Source organism: Gymnoscopelus microlampas, assembly GCF_963454915.1.
Source record: "Gymnoscopelus microlampas genome assembly, chromosome: 8".
NCBI lineage: Eukaryota > Metazoa > Chordata > Actinopteri > Myctophiformes > Myctophidae > Gymnoscopelus > Gymnoscopelus microlampas.
The window spans coordinates 40,162,875-40,180,975 of NC_139945.1; the positions used below are offsets into that span (position 1 = coordinate 40,162,875).

The 18,101-nt window shown below is 41.3% G+C and overlaps 3 protein-coding genes across 4 annotated transcripts; 2 read left to right on the forward strand and 1 right to left on the reverse strand.

Moving 5' to 3' along the window:
• Positions 1-1,657: 1,657 nt before the first annotated feature.
• Positions 1,658-7,435, forward strand: srprb (SRP receptor subunit beta). The gene is made up of 7 exons (XM_084065477.1): positions 1,658-1,898; positions 3,704-3,798; positions 4,896-4,973; positions 5,086-5,168; positions 5,623-5,759; positions 5,853-5,907; positions 6,828-7,435. The coding sequence occupies exons 1-7, from the start codon at positions 1,724-1,726 to the stop codon at positions 7,036-7,038; spliced, it is 834 nt and encodes a 277-aa protein (XP_083921603.1). The 5' UTR covers positions 1,658-1,723; the 3' UTR covers positions 7,039-7,435.
• A 130-nt stretch (positions 7,436-7,565) lies between these two features.
• On the reverse strand, positions 7,566-11,493 carry wdr53 (WD repeat domain 53). Its single transcript, XM_084065476.1, has 3 exons — positions 11,365-11,493; positions 9,429-9,923; positions 7,566-9,342 (listed from the first exon to the last, which is right to left on the reverse strand). The coding sequence occupies exons 2-3, from the start codon at positions 9,915-9,917 to the stop codon at positions 8,605-8,607; spliced, it is 1,227 nt and encodes a 408-aa protein (XP_083921602.1). The 5' UTR covers positions 9,918-9,923; positions 11,365-11,493; the 3' UTR covers positions 7,566-8,604.
• A 2,105-nt stretch (positions 11,494-13,598) lies between these two features.
• Positions 13,599-18,060, forward strand: neu4 (sialidase 4). Of its 2 annotated transcripts, none has more exons than XM_084064487.1 (4): positions 13,599-13,758; positions 14,863-15,280; positions 15,662-15,917; positions 16,172-18,060. In XM_084064487.1, exons 2-4 carry the CDS (start codon positions 15,080-15,082, stop codon positions 17,305-17,307), a joined length of 1,593 nt encoding a protein of 530 aa, XP_083920613.1. In that variant the 5' UTR covers positions 13,599-13,758; positions 14,863-15,079; the 3' UTR covers positions 17,308-18,060. The 2 variants fall into 2 exon arrangements, with proteins under 2 accessions (XP_083920613.1, XP_083920614.1); XM_084064488.1 differs by lacking the exon at positions 13,599-13,758 and adding an exon at positions 14,063-14,201.
• The last annotated feature ends 41 nt before the right edge of the window (positions 18,061-18,101 follow it).

The window sequence follows — 18,101 nt, forward strand, 5'->3', positions numbered from 1 at the left end:
ATTAATACTCATAAATTGCACCACCCACTTAAAAAAAAATACTTTTCTTTTGAAGTGAGCTTCCATCACTGTGATGACCACTGTTGTTTTTAAATAGCACCGCTCACTTCACACTGGGTGTGATTTTTAGCGGCGCTAGCCGCTCTATACCTTTAGGTATAGAGCGGATCCTGCTCTATACCTGACTTTGTCCGTGTTCACCGTCAACGTTCTGATTGGTCAGACCCGTCAACGCTCTGATTGGTCAGACCCGTCAACGCTCTGATTGGTCAGACCCGTCAACGCTCTGATTGGTCAGACCCGTCAACGCTCTGATAGGTCAGACCCGTCAACGTTCTGATTGGTCAGACCCGTCAACGCTCTGATTGGTCAGACCCGTCAACGCTCTGACTGGTCAGACCCGTCAACGCTCTGATTGGTCAGACCCGTCAACAAAGTGATTGGTCAAGCTTCACATGACACGTGTGTTTATAAACACATTATAAACACATATCGATGACAAAATGTATCAAAGGCGCGCTACCTTCACACAGGGTGTGATTTTTTAATTTCATCATGCGTCTCGCTAGCCAATCACAGCGCGTCTGCGAAGTTTGAAGTTAATTTCATCATGTGTCTCGCTAGCCAATCACAGGTGGACACACACACACACACACACACACACACACACACACACACACACACACACACACACACACACACACACACACACACACACACACACACACACACACACACGGACTGACGGACGGACGAAGTGAAAACGTACTCTCCGCCTTCGGCCTGGCAGAGACAATAACATATATTACTCACAGACAATTCTTTGAACGTTGAGCTTTGGCCAAAAATAAACTATAGTATGTTTGTTCACCAGTTCAATGGAATCCACTTCACAATGACCTACTGTACCTCTGATAATTTGTAAGATTTTACTGTGGAAAATGTAGAAATATCACTTCAAACTCACCTATAATAACATATATTACTCACAGACAATTCTTTGAACTTTGAGCTTTGGCCAAAAAGAAACTATAGTATGTTTGTTCACCTGGGGCTGGGGGGTCACTAATAATAATAAAGAAAACCTCCTTGATTGTAGGATGTAAGCAGGCCTGATGACAATACAAGTGTCACGGTCGGTCACTGTACAGCATGGGTTCTCAAAGTGGGGTCCGAGGACCCCCAGGGGTACTTGAGGGGATACCAGGGGGTCCCCAGCTAAATGATTTATAGGAACCAAATGGACCCTTATGGGTCTGTAACTCTGAGAGTGTACAAATGGAACCAAATGGACCCGTTAGGGTTAACATTGATTAACATTGATTTTACAATATGAATTGGGGCCCCAGAGATAGAAATGCCATTAAATGGGGGTCCGTAGCCTAATAATGCATGTCAAACTGGGGGGGTCCTTAAATTACAATGATTGAGAATCACTGCTAGAGCCGTAAACATCTTCTCTTATGGGGGTCCCTGGCTTATCTTTTCAAATGGGGGTCCGCAGGGGCTAATAAGTGTTAATTTGGGGGTCCTTGACATGAAAACGTTTGAGAACCACTGCTGTACAGAACCACACTGCCCCCTGCTGTTCAAACTCCTGTATGCACCAAGAAAGCACACGTGTCCTACTTCTTCTAGAAACACGATCGATAGATAACTCTGTAGGTTAGTGTGACAGCAGCTAGCTAGTCACACACACACACACACACACACACACACAAAGATGGAGGCAGAGAGTATAACAGACCCAGGAACCATGGACGAAGCAGCAGACACCGAGGTAGCAGAAAGCCCGTTTGAAAAGTACTTGGAATCCCTGCGACAGGAGCTGGAGGACCAGGATCCAGTGTTTCTCGTTGCGATCATCGTTGCTTTAGCAGCTGTTGTCATCACGTTTGGTAACTAAACAGAGAGCTTGTGTTTAGCTGTTAGCGCACAGGCTAAATAACAGTGTTGATGGCTAACATTAGAGAGCTAGCAGTGCAGTGGTGGGAAAAGTACTCGAATGTTTTACTTAAGTAAAAGTATCAATACTTTAATGCAGAAATAAATGATATGAATCCGGAAATAAAAATGTACTTGTACTTATACATGAAAGTACAAAAGTATTGGTATCAAAATATACCTAAAGTACCAATAGTAAAAGTACTCATATACAGAATGTCCCGTTTCACAAGTTATCATGTCTAAAATCTATAAAAAATCATTTGAAAATAGCCAAAGTTTAAATAGGGATGTAAAGTGGTAAATGTATGTTTAGTAATCATAATCAAAATCTACAAAGTAATTGAAGTGAACACAAAGTGAAGTAAAAGTTCAATATTTTCCTCAGAGATGTAGTGGAGTAGATGGTAAAAGTATTGAAAATGGGAAACACTCTAGTGTATTTTTTTTTACTTTACTGAAGTACATGAGTAAATTTACTTTACACCACTGAACGTTAGAGAGCCAGACCCCATCCTATTTGGATGTAGCTTAGCTAGTAGCTGTAGCTAGCTTAGCGAGCATGTCAAATTACTGTGCACCACAAAAAGCATGTTTCTAATGAAACCATTTATAAAAATGTCATGAGCCTGTGTTGTGGATAAAGATATTTCAGTTTACTCTAATAACATACAGGTTAATTGCTATAACGGAATTAATCAGGTGGTTGTTGGCTAATAACAACAACACATCCAACAGCTGTCAGTTGCACTGTCTCATTCCTGTTACTAAACCAGCTACTGTATTTAACAGTGGTGTAAAGTAACTAAGTACATTAGTACTTAGTACTAGTAACAGTAATTTTCAGTACTTCTACTTCTACTCCACTACATCTCAGAGGCAAATATTATATACTGTTACTGCACTACAATTATTTGAAAGCTTTAGTTACTTACTAGTTACTTTGTAGATTTTGATTATTATTACAAAACAGGGGCGGTGGCAGTGGCTCAGGGGTAGAGTGAACTGGAAAACCGCAAGGTTCCCAGTTCGATCCCGGGCTGGGGCGCTCCCCTGGAGTTAGTGTCGAAGTGTCCTTGAGCAAGACGCTGAACCCCTAATTGCTCCCGATGAGCAGGTTGGTGCCTTGCATGGTTTCCTCCGCCATCGGTGTATGAATGTGTGTGTGAATGGGTTAATGGCACAATCAATGTAAAGCGCTTCGGATAGAAGCGCTATATAAATGCACCATTTACCATTTACCATACATTACCCACGTCAGCCCTATATACATTTTGGCCATTTGAAAATAGCTGATGCAACGCATTGTGAGCTTTTAGATCTTCTATTTTCAACAGTCACAATTGTGAAATTGGACATTCTGCATAATGAGTACTTTCTACTTTTGGTACTCTAAGTACATTTTGATACCAATACTTTTGTACTTCTACTCAAGTAGATTTTGATTACCGGACTTTTACTTGTAACAGAGTATTTCTACATTGCAGTATTGATACTTTTACTTAAGTAAACAGGGATTAAAGTTCTCAGTCCTGGGGACTGATTTCAGTCTTGAGGATTCCATGTGCCATGTTTAAAAATCAAAAATCACATATTGGGACATGGTCTGAAAATAATTTTCAGTCTTGGGATTCTTTTTTCTTTAACCCCTGAGTAAACAAATAGTAGTAGTACTTTTTCCACCACTGATTGCTAATAGCATTTGTTGGACAACATGGAGCTGGTTTTCCATTGATCACTGATCCCTGTCCCTTTTCAGTTTTCCTGAAGTACTTCCTCAGCAGTAAAACAGTGCGCAGTGCTGTGCTGCTGGTTGGATTGTGTGATTCTGGAAAGACCCTGCTGTTCAGTCGGGTGAGTTTATTATATCTCTGTTGTTGCCACATGGACTGCTAGAACAGTGGTTCTCAACCTTTTCAGGCTGTGACCCCTCAAAATAATCATAATTGAACTGCGGACCCCCCACCCCGACAAGCGCTTGGAATGTATGAGTTGAGTGAGGCATTACATTTAGTTTGACTCGGTTCTACAGATAAATATTGTGAAAATAGTAGATCTACAAGCTTGCGAGGCGGTGTGAGGTTGAAGATCGTCTATTTTCACAATGTTTGCCTCTTATTATTATTTGACAATTTGGCCAATGTTTGGCCAGTTTTTATAGTTTAGTTTGTTGATAACTTTTGACGTAGTAATGTTATTTTACCCCACTTGTACAGTGCCTACGACATTAGTGATTGTCAGTGGTGGAAAGTAAGTACATTACTCAAGTACTGTACTAAAGTAAATTTGAGGTAGTTTTACTTGATTATTTCAAAATGTTTTATATTTCTACTCTACTACACCACCCTTCACTTTTTCCACATTTTGTTGTTGCAGCCTGATTAAATACAAAATATGTACAAAAAAATCTCCACACTATTCCACATAATGACTGATGATGATTTTTTTGCAAATGTATTTAAAAAAATGCAAAATCACATGTGCATCCCTTTGCTATGAGACTCAAAATTGAGCTGAGGTGCCTCATGTTTCCATTGCTCATCCTTGAGATGTTCCTATAACTTGATTGGAGTCTGCCTATGGTAAATTAAATTGATTTGACATAATTTAGAAAGGCACACACGTGTCTCAATCAGGTCCCACAGTTAACAGTGCATGTCAGAGCATAAACCAAGCCATGAAGTCAAAGGAATTGTTTGTAGACCTCTGAGACAGGATTGTATCGATGCACAGATCTGGGGAAGGTTACCAAAAAAACTTCTGCAGCATTGAAGGTCCCAACAAACACAGTGATCTCCATCATTCGTAAATGCAAGAAGTTTGGAACCACCAGGACTCTTCCTAGAGCTGGTCACCTGGCCAAACTGAGCAATTTGCGACAGTTAAAATTAGTGACAGATTCTTAATACAAAACATACATTAACCATGATTGTGAAATTCTATATCTGTAGCTGCTGTCAGGGAATTTCAAGAGAACGCAGACCTCCATCACTGACAGCAGTGCTCCCTACAAAGCCAAAAATGACAGAGTAAGTAAGGATGATTGGGAGTTCAAACTCATTAAAAGTTGCGATGAAATATTGACTCATAAAATGGCTTTTTAACTTTGCTCATAATTTGTCTGTCAAATGATGTGTGCAGGGCAGCATATGGACCCTGATAGACCTCCCAGGTCACGACAGCCTTCGTCCTCAGTACTTGGAGAAGTTCAAGTCTGCAGCAAGGTAGGGAAGAAATGACTACCAGGTTTGGGCTGGGCGATATGACTTCAAATCAGTATCGTAATCATTTCAAACTTATGCCTCGATTATGATTAATGTATGATAAAAATAAATAGTGAAACTAGATCTACAGGGCAAGCTCACAATGCATCGTGATGCAAGACGTTATGAGTTTATAGATCGTATTTTTCCAAAAATGTTGTACACCGCCATTGTACAAAGTATAATGCAGGGTTAAGTGGTTAATGAGACTAATTGATTTAGTCAAATTCATTGATATGTAAGGTGGGAAAAACTGCTTCTCAATTATTCGATTAACCTACATGACTGTCTCGGTTATTGGTTCTAAATCGGTTTCGATATATATTTTCGGTTAATTGCACAGCCCTACTTAACATTTGTCAGTCTAGACTTCTTTCTTGCATTGACATATTTAGTCTCTCTTCTGCCCCCACAGAGCCATTGTGTTTGTGGTAGACAGCGCTATCTTCCAGAAGGAAGTAAGAGATGTGGCAGAGTTCCTTTACTCTTTGTTGACGGACACTGTGATATCAAGGAATGCACCGACTCTTATTGTAGCATGCAACAAACAAGGTGAAGCCTCTCCTTCTAAAATAACCCTATAATCCACTTTGGTGTAGATGCACAATGGCATTATTTATATCTTCTGTATTCCTATTTTTATAGATATCACAATGGCTAAATCAGCCAAACTGATTCAACAACAGCTGGAGAAAGAAATGTAAGTTACTTAACCCATTTTGGGCGGGAACCCCTTTTTGTAACTATACCTTTCAGGACGGGAACCCCTTTTGGGGTTACTGTTGCTATGTACAGTATATAGCAACATACATACATACAACATACAAGTTAGAATCGGCCTCAGGTCTAAATGGGTTAAAGCTCTATTTCCTGCTCTTGTTTGAGACATTTAGATCCTGTGTATTAGTCTATGTTGGACACGACCTTAGACACAATCCTGTTTCTGGTTTGACACAAATTTTGACCTGAAGGTCAAATTCAAGCAGGCAAGCTCTATTAGCTCAGTGGTAAAAATGTCAGCACTTGCACAGGAAACCCAGGTTCAAATCCGGGGTTGAACAGGAAAGTTATAGTGCAGCTTTAAGTGTACTTTTATTTTTTCAGAGGGGTGTCTTTCAAACCTTAAGTTTTCAGTATTTAAATGGTAGTGCAAGTGATGAGGCTAGACAAGAAGAACACACTGGTAGAATAAGTATTTTTGAATGGACCATTATATATTATTATATATGGTTATATTTCTTTCCACATTATTGCCCTTTCTCTGGTTTTTATCACATTTATTGGGGAATTAATCAAATAACTTGAGTTACAATCTGGGATTTATTTTAATGAATACATTATTTTAACCAATCCATTCCCATATAACCAGCATATCTGCAATAGTTGGAGGTGGCCTCCCTTTTCTTCCATTGAGTGTTTTACCCGTTTTGGTCAGGACATCGATTGGTTGACCATGTCAATAGTTATTTGAAGCAGAATTCACACTGGATTGGACACTAGAAGCAACTGCCATCTTTAATGTAATTCGGACATCACTGCAATTACCTCTCTTCCAGGAGAGGCATAAAACGTACAAATTGTAGTTTTGACGCAACTACAATTTTTATTCTTGTCTCAAAGGAACACATTGAGAGTGACTCGCTCAGCAGCCCTGAGCTCTCAGGATGGTTCTGTTGGTGGCAGCGTGCACCTGGGGAAGAAGGGAAAGGACTTTGAGTTCAATCAGCTGCCCATGAAGGTGGAGTTCCTGGAGTGCAGTGCACGTGGTACCAAAGGCGAGGAAGGGGACGCAGACATCAACAGTCTCGAGAGGAGCCTGGCTAAGCTGTAAAATCAGCTCCCATCTCCGTGTCTGAGGAATTTAGGCACAGGTCTGGGATGAGATGAATTCTCGATTAAGCTAATTTAAACTCTGTGTTACTGATAACTTCACAGTAACTATATTGACAAGATGTAAATAAAATGGATCATAGGCCTTTTCAGACATATTTACTTAATCCCATGAGCCCTGTCCCAGCTCTGAACTATGTGGTTCAACACATACGCACATTGCATTTAATCAGCAGCTGTTTGCATTTCAGTCAGCTCTGTGCCTTTTTCATTTTTATAGAGCTACATTTTCCCTTGACAGAGTGCTGTGGACTGAACACAGTACATGAATGAATGTATACATTTGTGGTAGCCATTTAGTTTTTGTTCATCAGATTGTAAATAAAAGGTTTACACAATGGTGAGTCTTACTTCATGCATGTTTTATGCAAATGCACCCTTAATTATAAATAATACACTTGGTCTGGTTTAGTAATGTTCAGGGGGCTACCAGTATTGTTGCCCAGTCAAATCATTCTCAAATACTGTATGGTAACAGCTGCACACAGTTTTTCAGGCACAAGGACAAATATTTGCTTTATCAGGCAGTTATTAGTTTCAACCAATAACTATGTATTAGTTCAGGACATGAGTACAAAGCACTCATTTAAGTTAACTATGGCAAATTCATTTTCTTTGGCATGTACAAATAATGTGATAGTATTACAGAAACAAACTCCCCCAAACCATATACCCAGATAAAGCTGTAAAACAAGACCAGCAAAAAAGTTATACCCCTCAATATTGAGTTGAATAAAAATAACATGAAATTCATTCATTATGTGAAATGTGCCTGAAGGTATAACAGCTAGCCCCATATGACTGTCTATATATTGGACAGGGCCTTATTTGACTAAGATTAATTCTCGTCCACTGTTCAGACTTAATGGAAAAACCAAGAGGCAGTTCTGTCATGCAACAGTTCTGGCCACCCTTCAGCTGAACATCAAATCTCAAATCAAGAGTGCATTAAATGCTGTTTCTATGAGCCCTGAATTTCCCTCTGGGATCAATAAAGGTTTATCTTGTCTTGAAGCATTTCATAAACACCTTAGTTGAGCCATTTCCAGCACTTCCGTGAGCCCCCATGCCACAGACAGTAGTACATGGTAGCCCATATCTTTCACAAGAGCAGCGGAGTGTCTTGCATGCAGGTATGCTCTATGACAATGAAGTTTGGTAGCAGATTCAGGTGGGGCAGACAACCTTCTTGCTCAAGGTGTTATATTGCATTGTTGCAAGTGAATCTGTGCACTTTCCACCAAAGAAGACAGCCATTACGTGGCATCCAAGGTCAACCATCACTTCTGTGGTCTATGACATATAGGGTTCTCACGAATTTTGCCCACATTTTTGCAAGGGGCATGGGGGCACAATTTGTTATAACCTTCATAGATCACAAATCCTCTGAGAAACGAACCTCCGCTCTCCACGGTCATGGAAGTGCTGAAAATGACCCAACTACCAGGCAGCTTACAAACGATGTATTCAAAATGTGTCTCATACAAAATAAGGTATGTGGCTGGAGCTATAGCACAGATAGGGGGTAGATAGTCAAACTGGAGCTCTGATCTGCTACCACTAGACTGGGCTCTCCTTTCAGCAGAGCAGGACACACCCAGTTCACCTTGTCCCCATGGCTGAAAGTGAGTCTGGGCCCAGACTTCAGCACTCTGTCTGAGGCTGATGACTGATCAGCACTGTGACCCTCCACTATCGCAGTCTCCTCCTCCTCCCCCCGCTCTCCTTTTTCATCCTCTTCTTCCTTCTCAGTTTCTTTTTCCTCTAGCTGGACCTTAGATGGGGTCTTGGCTTTACCCTGGGACGGCTGTTTGGCCTTTGCCTTGCCTCTGGCTTTCCTTCGGTGGCCTGTTGGTGGTTGCGGCTTGGACTTCTCCTCTGGGACGACAACTGGATTCTGGCTAAGGTCCCACAGGGAAACCTGGCCGTCATTCCCGCCTGTGGCAAGCCAGTATGGGTGGGAGAGGAAACTAACGAAGTGGGCCTGCGATGCTCCCTGACTGTGTGCCTTGAATGCCCCCTGCTGTTCGAGTTTAGAGCCACTGCCGACTCGTATCAGATGCACTCGCCCATCCTCGGCTGCACAAGCCACAACATTCCCACAACTGGCCACAGAAACACAGTGTACCAGAGGAGGGTTGAACAGCTGACCGGCCTTCTGCTGATGCTCCTCTTCCTCCTCTGTGACTTCCTGTAGGTTGAGGGTCCAAAGGGGGCGGGTTTTCTGCAGGCCCCACAGCATCACCTGAAAAATTAGGGCATTTAGGAGTGTGACACCATACAACTAACTATCATTGATTTCACAACAGTCACTAAGTGATAATCTCTCACCTGCATATCCAGTCCAGCAGAGACAAGGTTGTTGGGCCTGTGAGGCCGGAAGGCCACTGAAGAGCAGATGTTGGTGTGTCTACGGAGGGTCCTGTAGACTTTCCCCCCTGGTAGCTCCAGCACTCTCACTGCCCCGGAGTCATCAGCCACTGCCATGGAAGAGCCCGTCTCATTCAGCGCCAACGCATTGATCTCCTCCTCTCCTGCACCATGGAAATCTTCTACAATCCCCTTGAAGTTCCGTGGGTCAAGCACACTCACCGTCTCTCCATGAGACACGTACAAAAGACCCGAGGCTGCAGGTGAGAACACCAGACTTGTGTTGTCCTCTTCTCCAGGCAAGGTGAGATGCCCTACAATGGTTCCTTCTTGGTGCCACAGCGTTACTTCTCCACCCTCAGATCCAGAGGCTAGGAGACCCTCTGGGCCTCCGGCAGCCCCAACACAGAGTACGGAGGTGGAGTGTCCCTCACACCACTGCCTGGCCATGATGACCTAGGGTTTGAGATAACAATAAAACAGAAGAAAAAAAGATTCAACCTTATTGTATCCTAATAGGCTAAAGCAGATTGTCACAGCAGTCATACCATATTAGAGTTTGTCTTTTGAATATGATAGCTGACACCCCTACAATGACCTGATCAGAGGGAGCATTAAAGATGCTCTCTGCTATTCGAAGTATTACCTTGCGCTTACCTGATGTTTTAAGTATCTCGAATGATATTACTGTAACAAATACCATACATACACACACTTATTTAGAAAATGAAATCAACAATAAGTTTATAAATGTGGCAAACTCGATCGGCTATCGAGACAGGCAGTTAAAAGTTCAGATAGCAACATTATTAGCTATGACTTCCTTAAACAAGACTGCATTCAAAGAATATTGTCTGCAGAATACGTGTTCAGAGTATTCTTCTCTTGTACATATTTTTCACTCTTCATACCAGTAACCTGTAAGCTGATTGTATGACGTTCTGTATAGTAGTGTGTATATCTGTCTGTCTCTTATATGTCATCATGATTTGTGTGCATGGGGATCTCATCTTAAACAAGCTCAGTGCTTAATGAGTCTTCCAGTTTAGTAGTCCTTGTATTGTGAATTTGTACTTCCATTACTGTTGTTCTCATGTCTTACTAAATAAAGTACATCAATCTAATAATCAATCTTGCAATAACATAGTAACGTCATTTGGTCAGCTAAGCTGTCAAACCTCAACAGTGGTGGAAAAAGTACTACATTTCTATATTTAAGTAAAAGTATTAATACCGCAATGTAGACATACTCTGTTACAAAGTAAAAGTCCAGAATTCAAAATTTACTTGAGTAAAAGTACAAAAGTATTGGTATTGAAATGTACTTAAAGTAACAAAAGTAGAAAGCACTCATTATGGAGAATGTCCCATTTCACAAGTTTTCAAATGTATAACAATCATTGAAATCAACTGAAAATAGCAGATCTACAAGCTCACAATGTGTCACAGCTATTTTCAAATGGCCTAAATGGATGAAGTGGGTAATGTCAAAATCTACACAGTAACTAAAGTTGTAAAATAATTATAGTAAATGAGTAAATGTAAAATATTTGCCTTTGAGATGTAGTAGTGGAGTAGAAGTAAAAGTATTGGAAAATGGGAAGTAATAAATACCTAAATATTGTACTTATGTACAGTACTTGAGTTTTTGACTGATTGATTGATTGTATACTTTATTAGCAGTTTGCAAAAAAACACAGGAAAGTACAGTTCGATACAAGGTCTGCTAAGAGGATTTAAAATAAATAAGTAAATGTGTACTTAGTTACTTTAACTTTACACCACTGTTCTAGATAGATTGTTCAGTGACACAGCTGTAATAATAAGATAGCAACAAACGTGCTATGGTTTTACATTATAAACAGTATCTTGTTATGTTATTAGCATTTTGCATTACCTTCGTTAAAGCCGTCAAAACACTCTCCCGGCTGCCATGTGAGACCTGATAGCATGATATGCTCCGCCGTAAAACGGTGTCGCGCACTGAAATTAGCAGATCTATAAGCACACAACGCCTTGCATGCGCTACGCGTTGTGAGCTTGAATGTCGTCTATTTTTACACGCGATACCGACGTACGGCGATGTACAAATGTGGTACGTCGCACATAGATGACGACGCTGTGGCTCGTGCGTAGGTGTGTCTCCCCCCCACACTCTCTGACGTCACCAGGCTTTTCCATTTTCCAGGTTCCAGACAGACAGACAGACAGACAGACAGACACACGCACGCACGCACGCACGCACGCAGGCACGCACGCACGCACGCACGCACGCACGCACGCACGCACGCACGCGCGCACACACACACACACACACACACACACACACACACACACACGTACAATGTATTTATTGAAGTTGTTTTATAATAATATTAATATTAATATTTGTATTGACTTTTTGTGACATACAGGACATGCACTTGCATAGTCAACACATCTAAAAATTAAAAATGAATAATGATAAATAAATTAAAATAAATCACATTGTTTACACTTTCTTTACCATTATGAAATGTAGTTTTCAGTTTCCTTTTCTCTTAATGATCTCCATAACATTCATGTATGTGTCCCAAAGCTGGACAAACTCATTCTGCTTACCCCTAATTATATATGTTAGTCTTTCCAGACCAATACAGCTCATAAGTTCCCTGTGCCACATCCTTAATGTTGGGGCATCCATATGTTTCCAACATTGTGCAACAACTCTTCTGGTTTGAAGAAGTCCAAAGTCCAAGATTTTAGTCTGGTTTGTGCAAAGTTCTTTGGATATATTCCAAGTATACAGAGTTTAGCACTTAGAGGAACTGTAGTTTTTTTTTAATTCCTGACAGACATGTTATGACTTCTTTCCAAAATATCTGCATCTTGGGACACTCCCACATACAATGAAATGTACCTTTCGCAGTTAAACATTTAGTACAGACATCTGGAATACTAGCGGACATATGATGGAGTTTGACAGGAGTTATATACATTCTCATTAACCATTTATATTGGAGTAATTCAAACCTTGTATTTATTGTCTGCTTTTGCGCTTTTAAACATGCCTGTTTCCACTCAGTGTCATCAATGTCTTCTTGAATGTCTAATTTCCAAGCATTTCATTTATCTGTTGTCGAATCAGTACTATATTCAACTAACAGATTGTAATATATAGATAGGCCTATGTGTCCTCTCCCCTCTGAGTTTAGTGTTTTCTCAAGTGTTGATAGGGGTGGTGCATACATTATCTGTTCACATTTTGATGACATAAAACTTTTTAACTGTAAATATCTGGGGGGGGAAAAAACGTTTTTTTTAGGGATCTGATACCTCCGACACAAATGTTCGAAGGAGAGCATAACTCTGTCTACATAGAGGTCCATTATTTTCTGAATACCTTTGATATGCCACAACTTAAAACCGCCATCTTTTTTAGCAGGTGTAAACTGGTCGTTTCCCCAGATAGGTGTAAACTGAGATAATGTAGGCATATCGCTCATATGTTTATGAGCGATTTTCTAAAAAATAATGTATTTTTGAGGAAAGTTTTTTTTGTGCGTTTTTTTTATTGTATTTATTGAAGTATTTATTTCAGAGAGATAATCTAATATAAGCCCAGTCTTATGGGAGTAGTCCAGTGGTCTCCGACCCCCCCCCCCCCCCTCCCTCCCCCACTGCAGTAGTCTACAAGCCGCCTCCACACAGCCGCCTCCACTCTGCAAGTTTAGAACCAAAACATTCTGGAAAACATGCACTATCATACAGCACAGGGAGGAGACAATCATGGACAAATAATTGCACCAGAAATTTCCTGGCAGAACAAGAAGACACACACACACACACACACACACACACACACACACACACACACACACACACACACACACACACACACACACACACACACACTCTCTCTCTCTCTCTCTCTCTCTCTCTCTCTCTCTCTCTCTCTCTCTCTCTCTCTCTCTCTCTCTCTCTCTCTCTCTCTCTCTCTCTCTCTCTCTCTCTCTCTCTCTCTCTCTCTCTCTCTCTGTGTTGTAAATGAGTGTTGCACAATGGTTTCCATCTCGCTGATTCATTCAAAACTGCAGATCTGATGAGTGTGGTCCATTTCTGGGTCACTGAACAACACCCCATACAGCAACACTGAATACGGGACAGGGCAAGCCATAGTGGCCACACACACACAGACACACGTTCACATGCACAAACACATTCTCACACTCTCAACCCCAAAGTGTATTCAAATGCTGACACATAGATTCTCACAAATCTCAGTTCACATGCACCATCAAAAGACTTAACTGTAAGTATACCTTTGTTATCTCATTTTGAAAATGTTCTTTAAAATTAAACTCTACTGTCGTTGGCTCATACATCATCATATATGCCTACATCAATTGGTATCTCATTAATGAAAAATGTTGAGACTATCTGCCAATGAACATTGGTTAACTGTAAGTGCTGACATTACAAGAAAGTTGGGTTAGTGAAACGGTCAGCTAAAAGATTGTGGCCTTCTTGTGTGTTTTGGCAGTTAAAAAAGAGGAAGAGGAAACTAACTATAAGGAAGTCTGATGAAGAGCTTATTGCTCAGAAAATCACATTGGGTGAAATCCTCTTGATGGGAGCTATTTCGTGTGCAGCCATTTCTGCTCTAATCTGAAATGTATGTTTTTGATCCAGCACCCATTGTAGACATTGGGATGTGCATGTCTTTTTTTTCTTCAAAGTGGAGACAAACCTGAGGTTAGATTACTTAAAAATGCTTTTCGTACAGTAGTTTCAGTAGACTAATTAAGACAACAATTGTAACATTTTAAATTATTATTCACATTCAGGATGTTGTACACTGTACTCCTGTGTCTCATTAGCTCTGAGAGTATAAATGGAACCAAATGGACATGTAAGTGTCCATTTGGTACCATTTGTACACTCAGAGTTAAATGAACTGTGATTTTTATTGTGTAATTCACTTGGAATGGTGCAAGGACTGATATGGAATGTGTGAATATAGTACATGTAAATTAAACCATTTGAATGTGTAAAAACAGTTGTCACATAGAAATGGATCTATAAAAATGCATGTTATAATTTTACGGCTGGGCAATATGTACAAAATCAAATATCACAATGCTGTTTTACTAAATACCTCAATATTGATATTGTGGGGATGGTGCTTTCACAAAATATTTACACAATGAGGTTTCTAAAAAATAACCAGTAAAGTCAATTAAACGAGGCTTTTACACGAGGAAAAGACAACGCTTATGGTATATCACAATATCATATATGTCTAAAATCCCAAACAATAATCTTATATTGACATGTGACCATTAGACAAGATAACCCAGCAGCAGACAGATGAATTACATTATGTCTTCATTACACTATTCTCATATACTTTCAGCTGCCGTGGATCAAATATCAAACCAGCCGGAATCTCTTAAAATCACATCTGTATCCCCTGCACATTGACACTTTCTTACATACAGTTCAGGGACATACTGTACATTATAGACTGATATGGCACTCATTTTTCACTGGTGAAGAGGCAGCTCCACTGAGGATTTTGAATCATCCCAAAACGCACACACACACACCACAGTAAATACAAACAGTAGAATATGAGATCGGCACATTTTCCAGCAAGGTCGGTGCTGTTCCATAAGGAGGCTAATGGAATAACATACCGAGTTCCAGCACTGCTCTACCTGCCTCGCTCCAATTCCTTCCTGGCCTTCTGTGAGGAGAGACTCAGCCCCTCTGACTCCCAGGCTCACCTGCTGGTCATGAGGAAAGGAACCTTCTACAGAAACTATGTAGAGGTTAGTGTAGCGACCTTTTTGTCAGGATATGGCCCCCATAATGGTCTTGGATTTGGTCTGAGTTTATTTGTGTTTGCTTACAATACAACACATTTCATAGTGGTAATGTGCACATTGAGCTAGGCTGACTACATGGACAGACACGGACAGCCTTTTGTCTTGAATGTGTGAAAGAGGAAATTGTGGTTAATGGTAATGGTAAATGGTTAATAAAAGTTTTTGTTTAACACTGGTCAACATTGTTTCTTCCCTCTTTCTTTGCCCCTATCTTTTTCCTTTTCTCTTGTCCATCTATGCTTTTGTCTTGACCAAATACTCTCTTTGACTCTTTCTATTTATTGCCTCCCTTCTAAATCACTTGTGCCTCATTTTGCATCCCAGTGGGACGACATGCGTGTTTTGGGTACAGCTTATCTGCCGGGCCACCGGTCCATGAACCCATGCCCCGTGTACGATGAGTTCACAGGTACCCTCTTCCTGTTCTTCATTGCTGTACTGGGCCACACCTCCGAGGCATACCAGCTTGCGACAGGAAAGAATGTCACACGTCTCTGCTACGTGTCCAGCACTGACAACGGGGACACCTGGGGACCTGTGAATGACCTCACCGAGAGGGTCATAGGGGACACCATTAAAGGTAAGGAATATAGTGCATCATGACGTTAATTTCATTACCTTATTTTGAATCATCACATTCTTGTTGCTTTATTTAGTTATATCAGACAAGGCAAGGCAAATACAGTATCATTTCCAAAAAAGGCATTTAAGGGTATAAAAGGTATTTAAGGAGAACATTAAGAATACAAAATAAAATAAGATAAACATGTAATTAAAATAAATGTTATGGATGTGAAACAACGGTCACACAATAACCCCTCCGTCACCCCACAGAATGGGCTACTTTTGCTCTGGGACCTGGCCATGGCATCCAGTTGAAGTCCGGTCGCCTGCTGGTTCCAGCCTACGCCTACCACATTGACTGTAAAGAGTGCTTCGGCCAGTTCTGCCAGACCACTCCACGTGCTTTCTGTTTCCACAGCGACACCCACGGACGCACCTGGCAGTTTGGGGAGCTGGTGCCAGGTCCAGAGAGTGTGGAGTGTCAGGTAGTGTCTGTGGACGAGGAGGATGGGTCCAACGTGTTGTATTGTAATGCGCGCAGCCCGCTGGGGTGCAGGGTGCAGGCTCTCAGTCTGGATGATGGAGCAGTGTTTCAGAATGGACAGCTAGTGCAGCGGCTTGTGGAGCCTCGAAATGGTTGTCATGGTAGCATTGTGGGATTCCCCGCTCCTATACATTTACATCATCCCCAAGCTACTTTCCCTCTTCACCACAGACAGTCTCAACACAGGAGATCCTTGGGTCTCTCCACTCTAGAGTCCTCTTATAGCACAACCACACACACCACCACCATAACACCCTCTATCCAATCCTCAACCACTCCCACATCCATCAGCACCACCATCCCAACTACCACAACAACCCAGGCCCCTACATCCACCCTAATCACTACTAATATGTCATCCAATCCTAGGTCACCCCAGAACTTCCTCACTCCGACATGGGTGGTATACTCCCATCCAACATGGCCTAATGTACGTAAGGACCTGGGGGTTTACCTCAGCCTGTTCCCCCGTGACCCAGACAGCTGGTGTGGTCCCTGGGTGATCTACGAGGGTCCCAGTGCCTACTCTGACCTAGCCTATCTGGAACTACCACCCTCCCCTGGTGCCCCTCCTGTCGTCGCCTTCGCCTGCCTGTTTGAGTGTGGCACCAGGACAGCCTATGATGAAATCTCTTTTAGCATCTTCACCCTCTATGAGCTTATTGATAACCTCCCCCAGAACAAGCCCATTGGATGGGAAAGTCAGGTCTACAGCAGAAAACAGAAGGAAGCCAAATTTCCTATGACAAGCCAGAGTTATAGAAGACATAAGGCTCAAAGTACAACACATCCCAGAGAGGTGCCACAGTATAGAAACAAGAGTGAGAAGAGCAAGCTGAGTGAGCTGTGCTGTGTCTCTTAACTGTAGCTTCAAGGGCTGGCATTTTAAAATAGAATATAATATATTACTGATTTATATACAAACTAGAAAAAATGTGTTCTGTAGTGCACAGACCTCCGCTAGGGTGGCGGTTCATGTATATTCTATTTGGTCTTGTGGTGCTTCTGGCACCATGTCCCCTTTTGGCTAATATAACTTCATGATGCATGTGACCTGTTAATCAGTTATTTCTTTGCCCATGATAAACCTTCTTTCAAGTTTTGTGATCTTCGGTTAAACTGTTCAGTCTCCACTCTCACACCCCCTTGAGGCCAATCAGAGTGAAAAATCCATCCATGGAAAGGGACCAACCTTTTCACCAAGTTTTGTGCAAATTTGTTTGTAATTGCTTGAGATATCCTACTAACAGACAGACAGGCAAATGGATAGTTGGGGGTGACAAATATTACCTCCTTGGCAGAGGTAACAATTTACACCATAGGCACATGATGGCAATCACCCATATGGGAAGTAAAACAATTTATACACACAAGAATGATGCAACTATGGCTACAACAAATGTGTGCATTCCATGTTTGGGAAAAAGTAGTGTCTGGTCTGCTATGTAGCGTGATTCGTTGATGAATAGCCTTCCAAGTTCTGAATGTTGAGATTTTGTCTTTGTTATGTGACATTTTGTCAATATACGTATGTTATGCATTATGATCAGCTAATGTATTGTCCTGGGACAGAAACACCAAGGGTTTGTTAATAAAGTTTTGTTTATGACGTGTACATTTTGTCTATTGTTGACTGAGCTCAAAGGGGGCTGTGGG

Bases quoted from the DNA above. Each gene is read 5' to 3' on its own strand.
- neu4 (XM_084064487.1), top strand. From the start codon at position 15,080: ATGAGATCGGCACATTTTCCAGCAAGGTCGGTGCTGTTCCATAAGGAG. The intron at 15,281-15,661 runs GTTAGTGTAGCG...TTTGCATCCCAG, and splicing joins TCTACAGAAACTATGTAGAG to TGGGACGACATGCGTGTTTT. The intron at 15,918-16,171 runs GTAAGGAATATA...GTCACCCCACAG, and splicing joins CATAGGGGACACCATTAAAG to AATGGGCTACTTTTGCTCTG.
- wdr53 (XM_084065476.1), bottom strand. From the start codon at position 9,917: ATGGCCAGGCAGTGGTGTGAGGGACACTCCACCTCCGTACTCTGTGTT. The intron at 9,343-9,428 runs GTGAGAGATTAT...CTAATTTTTCAG, and splicing joins CTGCTGGACTGGATATGCAG to GTGATGCTGTGGGGCCTGCA.
- srprb (XM_084065477.1), top strand. From the start codon at position 1,724: ATGGAGGCAGAGAGTATAACAGACCCAGGAACCATGGACGAAGCAGCA. The intron at 3,799-4,895 runs GTGAGTTTATTA...CTATATCTGTAG, and splicing joins AGACCCTGCTGTTCAGTCGG to CTGCTGTCAGGGAATTTCAA. The intron at 5,908-6,827 runs GTAAGTTACTTA...CTTGTCTCAAAG, and splicing joins CAACAGCTGGAGAAAGAAAT to GAACACATTGAGAGTGACTC.